This window comes from Grampus griseus (assembly GCF_964374135.1).
Source record: "Grampus griseus genome assembly, chromosome: 1".
In the NCBI taxonomy this organism is placed as follows: Eukaryota; Metazoa; Chordata; class Mammalia; order Artiodactyla; family Delphinidae; genus Grampus; species Grampus griseus.
The window spans coordinates 135,554,240-135,565,884 of record NC_139017.1 but is presented as its reverse complement, the minus strand read 5'-3'; the positions used below and the strand labels follow the sequence as shown (position 1 = coordinate 135,565,884).

Sequence of the window (11,645 nt, the reverse complement as noted above, 5' to 3'; positions counted from 1 at the left end):
TGGAGATGTCCATTTAAGGCATGTGGTTCCCTGAAGACACAAATATGCTAGATGGTAATGATACCCAATGTCTGGACGAGAAGAGGAACGTTCATTCAATTACCCCCATTTCTCGGGCTCCAGATGTTTGACAATACATTGGAGAACTTCCCCATGTAACTATTAGCATTTCCTATATTTTGCTGGCTGTTTACGGCAGAGCTGAAACACCAGTAGGAGCCTCGTTTCAGTCTTGCAAAACAAATTGATCTAACCTCAGAAGTTCCAAGAGCTACTCCAAAAGACCATGAATTCTGGAGCTATATCTTGGTTTGGCTTTTGCCTCGTTCTGAAAATACGATCCCTTTGCTTAGCTGAAATTGGTTAAATATCCTCCTTTCCTCAACCATATGGATATTTTGCTTTTCCAAAGGTCTGAAGGACAGTGGCCTTTGGTGTCTGGGATTTTAGGGCGTTTGGCTAATCAATACCCCGGTAAGTAATTAACCACATCTGAATGAGAATCGAGCGAGTTCTGTTCATTTCAAACATTAGGTAGATCTTATAGATCCCAGCCCGTAGATTCTTTTACTCCAACTCCCTGAATAGTTTTATTCCTCTCTAGGTAATATAGGGTGGTGGCTTCTGGATGAGATGTTTGCTGTTGCTTTTTTCCTCTTGTCTTTGATGACTTGTCAGCCTGGGGTAGCCATACAGGAGAAGGTGAACTGGTGAGTTGGCCAAAAGTTTCTGCAAAATTTGCAGTGAGGGGTTACTTGGTGGGGAACTGAGACACTCTCATGTTTGCAACAGGCTGTTTTAGGATGGAATGTGACCTCTTTCCACATTATTACTAATTCAGTGAAGGAGTCCAGGCCAGTGACAAGAGCGTTCACTTGGTGTCAGAGGGACCTGTGTGCAAATCTCAGCTCCAAGACTTAGGAGCTGGGTGATCTGCAGTAAATCAGCTAATCGCTTTGTGCTTGCTTCCCGATCTGTAAAATGAGAATAATAATGCCTCTTCTATAAGAGTTAATGAACATGAAATAAAATCTTGGATATAAAGTATACTCAACTTAGTAAATAATAGTTCTCTTGAGTTATATTGGACAATTAACCTCTGCTTATCCATTTGTGTGTAAGAATACCCATCTCATAGTGTTTTGGGAAGGATAAAATTAGGTAATGTATATAAAATTATCTTGGGAAAAGCAAGAGACTGTAAAGATGCTGAGTCATTTCATTCTAGAAAAGACGTAACCTTTTGCTATGGAGTAACGAATAGAAGTGATATTTTCATATGTACATTGCATTTTACCCATTCCATTTCCTTGAATATCCCAAACTGGCTTCACGGTCGTCTTTTTTTAAAATCTTAACACTAAGTATTTTGTGGTGCTTAAACAGCCTCTTATTTTGCCTTTGTGATAGCTTTAAAGAAGTCCCTCTCTCCGAAACATTGAAGATTTTAAGTAGAGTTATTTTATTCAAATTCTTGTTGGATGATTCAATCTTGAATCATTATTGCTTTTCAATGCTAGACTAGAGATTTCCTTTAAGTAACAGTTAAGAAGGGGGAAAGGCATTTTTCTAAGCAGTTAATTTGCAACTTGTATTTAAAGCGAATACAATTTTGAAAAATCAGAAAATTCATCTCTAATAATTAGAAGATAAAGGCAAGAGAACTGTGGCAAAGGAAATCTCTGCTGAGATACTCTTAATTATAAAAGCTTATCATCGTAATCCTTTTTGAAAATGAACAAAGAGTCTTGATGTTTGAACTTATCAAATAAGAAAGACCAGTGAAGAGGCAAATTTGAAGTCAGGGCAAAAGAGAACCAATTAAATACGTTACAAAGTGCTGAAGTAGGAAGTCACAAGGTCTTTTTGTCTAATGCCAGCTTGCCTGACCCTGGCTTTGCAAATGCTAAACTACATGGTGAAATAACTTTACTGGGTTCAGATTCTGGCCCTGGCATTTCCTATTTGTGTAATCTTAGGCAAGTTATTTAAGTCTTCTGGACTGTAAAGTGGGAGGCAAGTAAGAGGAAGAATTAAATGCATAAAAAGTATTTAGAACAATGCCTGGTACTTAGTAAGTTTTCAGTGAAAGCTGTTGCCAGTAGTGGTGTGTGATTGTCACGGTCGTTTTTTGGGTATTTTTCATCTCTCTGATGGTTGATAAAAACTAGAATAAATTTGTAATGTGCCTACACATTATTGATACAATGTATAAAATAGACAACTGATGGGAACATACTGTATAGCACAGGGAACTCTACCTAATGCACTGTGGTAACCTAAATGGGAGGGAAGCCCAAAAGGGTGGGGATATCTGTATGTGTATGGCTGATTCATTTTGCTGTACAGTGGAAGCTAAAACAACATTGTAAAGCAACCAGACTCCAATAAAAATCAATGTAAAAAACTAAAATAAAATTTAACAACGAAAAAAAATTGCAATGTGCCAGTTAGCATGGATCTTTTGGATTAGTCTCACTTCAAACTTTAAAAAAAATTAACAATGGCAAAATAACTAACAATTTATTTTTCTCAAATAAAATATAAACACTAACATTGAAAACAGATGATATACATTTACATTTTTAATGGTATACATTTATTTTTATAAGCTCATATTTACCATTATTATAAAGTATATTGCCTGTGTGTTATTATACCATTACTATAAATTTTTAGAAAAGTGTGGTTGTTTGAGAAAAGTATTTTAAGACGATGTTGATGAAAAGACGTTATATTCAGCCTTAAAAAGCAATGACTTGCTCTTATGTGTTTTATACAAATAATACATTTTAGCATGTGTGTTGCTTTAAAAAGTTAAAAAAAATTTCAATCCTTTTAATTTATTGAGATTCGTTTTATGACAAAGAATATATCTTAGTGAATATGTCACAGGCACTTCAAAGTGTGTATTCGTCTGTTGTGTGTAGTTCTAAGTCATTAAGTTGGTTATTAATGCTGCTCAAGTTTTCACCTCCTTGTCTATCAAATACTGAGGGGGGAATGTTGCATCCCCAAGTATATTTGTGTATTTGTCTATTTCTCCTTTCAGTTCTATCAGTTTTTGTTTCATGTATTTTGAAGCTGTTATTATCTGTTTATCTACTTGTCTTTCTATGTCTATCTATCTATCTATCTACATACAGATTTGTAGATGATCTGCCCCTTTATCATTATGAAAGGCTTTCATTATCCCTGGGTTTGCATGGTCAATTTTTTTCCCCAATATTTTATTTTAACCTATCTGACTCTTTATATTTTAAAGTATGCCTCATATAGATTGCATATAGATGGGTCTTACTTTATTACCTAGTCTAATAATCTCTGTCTTTTAATCATAGTATTTATACAACTTATATAAGATGTAATTACTGATATGCATGGGTTTGGGTTTGCCATCCTTCTATTTGTCCCATCTGTTCTTTGTTTCTGTTTTTCTCCTTTTTTTGGTCATCTTTTGCATTTCATATTTTTTCTAATTCCAAATAATTTGTTAGCAATTCTACTTTGTTTATTTATTTATTTTGGTTGTTACTCTAAGCTTTGCAACATTCATCATTAACTTATCACAGCCTACCTTCCAATGATATCATACCACTTCTGACACCATTTTTATTCTTCCTGAGTAACTTCTTCTGACCTTTCTTATAGTGCAGAATGAATTTTGGTGAGGGAGTTATCCATTTTTGTTAGTCTGAAGAACTCTTTATTTTGCCTTTATTTTGAAGGGTATCTTTGATGAATATAAAATTCTAAGTGGAAAGCTTCCTTTTTTCCTCCCACATCGCTTTGCAGACATTAATATCATTCCATTATCTTCAGCTTGTATAATCTTTGAGGAGAGATCCACTTTGTTATGGACTCCTTTACTATTTTATCATTGATTTCTAGCAGTTTGATTATGATGTGCCTAGGTGTGCTTCTGTGGGTTTATAGTTCTCATCAAATTTGGGGAAAAAAAATTTGCCACTATTAATTCAAACATGTTTTCTGCCACATACTTTCTCCTCTGCTTCTTATCGCAGGTATGCCCAACTCCTTGCTATTATTCCACAGGTCACTGAGGCTCTGTTCTTTTTTTATTGTTTTTGGCAGTATTTTTTCTCTGTTTCATTTTGGATAGTTTCTATATCTTTAAGTTTACTGGTCTTTTCTTTTGCAGTAGTTAATCTGTTTCTTAGCCCATCCAATGGATCTTTCATATTGGTTTTTATAATTTTTCAGCTTCAAAACTTTCATCTGGTACTTTTTTATATCTTTCACTTCTCATCATGTCCATGATTGCCCTTACTTTAATGTACTTAAAATAACTCAAAATCCTTGTTTGCTACTTCCATCACTTTTATTTCATAGGTCTTTAGAATTAGGAAGGACTTTGACATCTAATTTAATCCACTCATGTTACAGATAAGGAAATTGAGTCCCAGAAAGAGAAGGGGAATATTAAATAACAACCAGACCACTCCTCTAGGCATTTTATGAATATTGACCAATTTAAACCTCATTATGTCCCTCTAAGACTGTTGTAATCATTATCCCCTCCAGTTGAGAGCCAGAGAGGAAACAAAGCAATTTGATATGTCAGTCACCCAGTTTCCTAGTTGTACAGTCAGGCCTTCTAATCCCCAGATCAGTGTTATTACACCATTACTGCTACCCTCACCCACCAGAAAAAAAAAAATCTTTTCAAAACTGAGCACCCATTTTGATAAGCACTATTTACAACAGCCAGGACATGGAAGCAACCAAAATGTCCATCAATGGCTAGAGGAATGGCTAAAGGAATGGCTAAAGAAGATATGGTACATGTATACAATGGAATATTACCCAGCCATAAAAAAGAATGGAATCATGCTATTTGCAGCAACATGGATGCAGCTAGAGATTATCATACTGAGTGAAGTAAGTCAGACAAAGGCAAATACCATATGATATCGCTTATATGTGGAATCCAAAAAAATGGTACAAATGAACTTATTTACAAAACAGAAATAGAGTCACAGATGTAGAAAACAAACTTATGGTTACCAGGTGGGTAAGGGGAAGGAGGGTAAATTGGGAGATTGGGGTTGACATATACACACTACTATATATAAAATAGATAACTAATAATGACCTACTGTATAGCACAGGGAACTTATGCAATACTCTGTAATGACCTATATAGGAAAAGAATCTAAAAAAGAGTGGATATATGTATATGCATAACTGATTCACTTTACTGTATACCTGAAACTAACAAAACATTGTAAATCAACTATACTCCAATAAATTTGTTTTTTAAAAAAGCAAAATAAATATTTAATTTGGAATTAGGACACCCAAAGGTTTTGTGGGGTTTTTTGTTGTTGTTGTTGTTGTTGTTTTTTGCGGTACGCGGGCCTCTCACTGTTGTGGCCTCTCCCGTTGTGGAGCACAGGCTCCGGTCTCGCAGGCCCAGCGGCCACGGCTCACGGGCCCAGCCGCTCCGCGGCATATGGGATCTTCCCGGACCGGGGCACGAACCCGTGTCCCCTGCATCGGCAGGCGGACTCTCAACCACTGCGCCACCAGGGAAGCCCCTTGAATTCTTGCTTTACCTCTTACTGTCTATATAACCTTAAGCACATTATTTCAGCTTCCTCTGAATCTGTTTTACTTATCTATAAAATAGGTATAATAATTCCTACTCCACAGGGGTCTAGTAAAATTTAAATTATATAACATAAGATCAAATGAGATAATATATTCATACAAAAGTTTTTATTGAGTTCCCACTGTATGCCAGGTACTGTGCTCAGGGGACCGTGGTGATCAGCAGAGTCAAGACCCCTGCCTTGCAGAACTTGGAGTCTAAGGGTGGGAATAAAGTGTAGGAGGCTCTACATATGTGGCATTTGTTAGCATAGGGCAAGGCAAACCGTCTGGAGGACATGAGACTTAACTGAACTGGGAAGGTCTGACCGGATGGATGAGGTGTGATTATTCAGTGTGGAGGAAAGAGCATTATGCGTATAGTGCAGGAGAGCCTGGAACATGCTTAGAACCAGAAGTTCTGTGTGGAATTCTATGTGTACCTGGAACACAGGAGACACTTTTTTTTCATTTGTTCATTCATTCATTCATTCCTTTTGTTCATTCATTCAATACATATTCCAGGTATGCTACGTGATGAGCAAAACAGATAACGTCCTTACCCTCCTGGAATTTACAGTGTAGTGATGGAATCAGTCAATAAACATGTAAACCAAACATTTCAGTAAAAATTGTGATAAATAGTATGAAGGAAGCAAACAGGGTCCTTTGATAGAGGCTATCGAGCAATCTAAAAATAGGCAGGTTGGGGCCTTCTCTACGGAGGCGGATTTAAGCTGAGATACGAAGGATGGTGAGGAGAAACCAAGTGAAGGGTAGGGAGAGTGGAGAGGTCAGCACATGCTAAGATCCCCCTGCAGGAAATGGCTCATCACATTTGAGGACCTGCAGGATGGGAGCAGCGTGAGACCAGGGGATAGAGTCCTGAGAGGATGTCAGAAAGGTGGGCAGGGGCCAGACCACAGAGGACCTTGGGCACCATGGTGAGGAATTTTGATTTTAGTCTATGTGTAGTAAAACAAACAAACAAACAAACAAAAATAACTGGAGGATCTTATACAGGAGGGATATTATCTGATTTCTAATTTTAAAAAATCATCCTGTTGTCTGTGCAGAGAAGGGATTGGAGGAAATTGAAGTGGAATGTCTTGGACCATAGGAGGCCATAGCAATTATCTGGGTGAGAGATAACGGTGCCTTAAATTAGGACGGGGGCAGCTGAGGCAGGCACAAGGGAAGATATTTGAGATATATCTTGAAAGCAAAATTGACAGAAATTTCCAAAGGACTGGATATGGGGGTGAGGGCAAGGAAGGAATTAAAGACCACTGTCAGGTATCTGGCTTAAGCAGCTGTGTGTTAGGGTAGTTCCACTTACTGATGTGGATAAAATTGAGAGAGGAACAGTTAAAAGGAGAAAATTAAGAGTTTCGATTCAGAGCCATTAAGTTTGCCATGCCTGACAGGCACCTAGTGGAGATATAAAACGGGGCAGTTGGATAAACAAAACAGGATTTCTGAGCAGTGGTCCAGGTTGAAGATCTAAATCTAGGAGGCATTAGCATAGGTGGTATGTGAAACCCAGGAAATGGGTATCACCTTCTTAAGAGTGAGAAAAGCAAAAAAAGAAAGGCAAGACTACACCCTGAGGAATTCTAGTTTTCAGACACATCAAAGAGAACTGGCCACAGAGGTGGGAAGGGGGCAAGGAAGTGTGGTACGAGGAAAGATTTCAAGAAGGAACAATGGTTAACAGAGGGGAATTAAGACCAAGCTGGAAAACTTTCCCCTGGATTTAGCAACATGGAGGTCACTAGAGACTCAGCACTTTCAAGGTCAAATTTTAAATATGTTTCATGATGTCACTCCCATGTAACTGAATGGGAGTAGCTCCAGGTTATATAATTAGTGACAATCAGTCTTGAATATAAGCTGAGCCTATTTATTTGGATGACCCACTGGAAATAATCAGGGTCGGGCCTTCTGACCTAGCCTGGGATGGGTAGCTAATTAATTATTTTGTGATCTAAATCGCTGAGGTGGCCACATTCTACGGTCAAGCATTTGACTCACAGGTTACATGTTCAAGTCTAGGTTTTAGGCCATTTGAGGCCTTTTGCCCCAAATGCCACCCTATCTAAAAAGGCAGATGGAAAGCATCTCACTAGTCCCCAGCCCTCCACAGCACAGGCATTCAATATGTTTTTGATGAAGATGGAGAGGTTTAATGCGCATGTCTGGGGTTGAGAAGGTTAGAGAGAAGAAACTAACATGTAAGTCAGGCTGATGCTTGGGGCTTTCCATGCTTTGCATATGTAATCTCACTCCATATTCAAAACAGTCTCACAAGTTATTATTATCTCTGTTTTTTAGCTATAAATAGCAGAAACTGGATTTAAATGCATGTTTGGTAGACTCGAAAGCCCTTTCTGTTACATCAGTGCTTCTTCAACTGTGTTAAATAGTCTTACAGATATTACATGAAAGAAAAAAATGACCTATAGTCACAAATTGGGTAAATTCTCTGTTAAGTAAATTAAAATGCAGAACTTTTCAGAGCCTTAATGTGTTGTTGGGCATTTTAAATCTCCAAGAGCAGTATGTTGTATACAATTTATCCAAATGTATTTGACCAGGTAACTTTACTTCTTTTCCTCCTCACCTCTGGTGCATATCTCAGGAACTAGTACTCCACAGAGCATACTTTGGGAACCCTGCACATAGCACTATATTCCCTTGTGGTGATTCTACAGATGAAAAACTTAATAGCCAGACAGTTAAAGAAACTTGCTCATAGTGGCACAGCAAGGTAGATGCCAGCTAAAGACTAGAATCAAAGACTCCTGAATCTTACTGCTCTACGTTAACTCTCTCCCTGCTTGAGTAAATTTTCAGTAGCTGGAAGATGCTTTCAAACTATTTGCCAAGATTTACTAGGCCACAGATTTATTAAATGTTCCTGAAGTAATTGAAAAATTGATGCGGTTCTTTTGGAAAGCCATTTGGCCGTATGTGTCATAAGCTTTGAAACCATTTGTATCCTTCAACCCAGCCATCCTATTCTACAGGAAGTATCTTCAGTAAGTAACTTAGAATACAGAAAAACTGGGTGCTCAGTACTCTAATTGTTTAATGTTAGTGGAATGGAACAATGTGCAGTCATCATAAAAAGTTTACATTTCTCTGATAATATTAAATGGAAAAATAAAGATATAAAAATGTAATAGTATGACCTCAACTATGTTATAAAAATTAAGAATGAAAGGAAATATAACAAAGTATTAATGGTGGTGGAATGTGGGGCATTTTTTTTCTTTTATAATCTTTTCGATGTTCTCTTTAGGAGAACGTATGACTTTTATAATCAACAAAAAATAAACTACCTTAAAAAATGCATTGGAACGATAAGAGAAGATGCCCGTCATACGGATATTGGCTAAAAGGTTGGAGCCCTGTAATGACTTAATGAATGGTCCTTGTGTACCTTCTGTAGCCTTGCTTCAGTGATAGCATGACTGTGTGTTCCTCTGTCTAGACATCACGTCACAAAGCTTTTAAAACTACAGCAACACAGCGCTGCTCTAAGCTTTTGCTTCCATCTATTAACACTGTTTCCTTCCATTTTGACACCATAATGCAGTCTCTATGGGCTTACAATGATATTATCTTGACAATTCTACAGTGAGACGCAGAACTAACACTAGAGTCATTTTCTGCTCCCAAACCTCCTCCCTGTAACTTCTCTCCCACGTTTTAGTGATCAGAACTCTTGTTTTTCTCCGTGTTTCTATGCTTCACACTTTTATTATTAGGACAATCTATCAGAAAAATGACATATGGACCAAACCTTGAGCCATCTGAATGTCTAGACACCAGGATAATTTAATTAGATTCTAACTGGAAATTAGGTTCAAATAAATTTCTAAACAATGTCATTCTATTTCCCATACATTGGTTTCATTCCTTCTATCCTCTTTTTATCCTTTCTTCCTTCCTTCGTTCCTTCCTTCCTCCCTTCCTTCCTTCCCCCCTCTCCCTCCCTCACTTTCTCCCTCCTTTTCTCCCTTATTTTCTTTCCTCTCCTAAATATTTACTGACCACCTTCCTTGGGTCTGGCACCATGATAAGTGCCAGGAGTTCAGTAGCAAACATATGAACAGTACAAGTACCTGCCTCCATAGAGATTATGATCTGGTGGAGAAGGCAGAAATTATACAAACATTATAAGTATGAAAATTAAGTGTTGAGAAGAAGATGTGCAGAGATTGACAAATCATATGAAGGGAGATATCTATCAGTCTGGGTGTTGAGAAATGTTTTCCTAAGGAACCGATGTTTATGATGAGACTGAAAGATACCTAGGAGTCGCCCAGGAGAAAGGTAGTTGGATTCTTTCACGATTGGGTTTTACAGGTAGTTGTGATCAAGGGAACAGTGGGGTCCAGGAATTCAGGACATAATTAAAATTTTAAAATGATGGATCATGAAATCAAAACTGATTATAAAGGAAAATGAAGATAGGAGAGGTCTTACTGATAGAGAGAAAGCTTAGGTGTCAATGGAGGCCACAATGAGGTCCAAGAAAAGTGCATGGGAATCCTTGAGCATATAGATATAGAAGGAGATGAGGCTGTGGAGCCCCAGATAACTATTTGCAGGTGACTCATGAATTAGTGATTTGGAGGAGAAGCTGTTTCAGACAGTAAGAAAGTCCAGGATGAAAACATGGAAGATAATAGAGTGAAGAAAAGGGTCATTGGAGAGGAAGAAAAGGAGCAACTGAGAGTGCAGAGCATTGGATGGTTCATTTATAGGGATGCTGAGGTCTCCCAGCATGATGAGAGGAACTGGAGTAGAGAGGAAGATGGTGAGCTGAGCACTGAAGTTTTTTTGAAGGGATAATAGGGCTGGCGCTCTATACTAGCATCATTTTATAGATCAGATTTTCTCAAAGTGTGGTCTACAGACTCCAGGGAGTCCCCAAGATCTTTTCAGGGTGATGCCTGAGTGTTCAAAACAATTTTACAATAATACTAAGACATTATTCGCTCTTTTCACTGTGTTTATGTTTGCACTGACAGTGTAAAAGTAATGGTGGACCAGTCCCTCCCATCAGGAAACTTGCACAAGCCTCTTAGATAGCCTCATCCACCAGAGGGCAGACAGCAGAAGCAAGAACTCCAATCCTGCAGCCTGTAGAACAAAAGCCACATTCACAGAAAGATAGACAAGAAGAAAAGGCAGAGGGCTATGTACCAGATGAAGGAACAAGATAAAACCCCAGAAAACAACTAAATGAAGTGGAGACAGGTAACCTTCCAGGAAAAGAATTCAGAATAATGATAGTGAAGATGATCCAGGACCTTGGAAAATGGATGGAGGCAAAGATCGAGAAGATGCAAGAAATGTTTAACAAAGACCTAGAAGAATTAAAGTACAAACAAACAGAGATGAACAATACAATAACTGAAATGAAAACTACACTAGAAGGAAACAATAGCAGAATAACTGAGGCAGAAGAACGGATAAGTGACCTGGAAGACAGAATGGTGGAATTCACTGCCACAGAACAGAATAAAGAAAAAAGAATGAAAAGAAATGAAGACAGCCTAAGAGACCCCTGGGACAACATTAAACGCAACAACATTCACATTATAGGGGTCCCAGAAGAAGAAGAGAGAGAGAAAGGACCCGAGAAAATATTTGAAGAGATTATAGTCGAAAACTTCCCTAACACGGGAAAGGAAATAGCCACTCAAGTTCAGGAAGCACAGTGAGTCCCATAGACGATAAACCCAAGGAGAAACACGCCAAGACATATAGTAATCAAATTGGCAAAAATTAAAGACAAAAATTATTGAAAGCAGCAAGGGAAAACTGACAAATAACATAAAAGGGAGCTCCCATAAGGTTAAGAGCTGATTTCTCAGCAGAAACTCTACAAGCCAGAAGGGAGTGGCATGATATACTTAAAGTGATGAAAGAGAAGAACCTACAACTAAGATTACTCTACCCAGCAAGGATCTCAGATTCGATGGAGAAATCAAAAGCCTTACAGACAAGCAAAAGCT

The 11,645-nt window shown here is 38.0% G+C and overlaps 1 protein-coding gene across 1 annotated transcript in view; it reads left to right on the top strand.

Annotated features, from left to right (window-relative positions):
• Positions 1-525: 525 nt before the first annotated feature.
• Positions 526-11,645, top strand: part of C8A (complement C8 alpha chain) — a 65,476-nt gene continuing 54,356 nt past the window's right edge. The window contains exon 1 of the mRNA XM_082654031.1: positions 526-710. Coding sequence (XP_082510157.1) covers positions 634-710 — 77 coding nt within the window. The 5' untranslated portion in view covers positions 526-633. The remainder of the gene's footprint in view (positions 711-11,645) is intronic.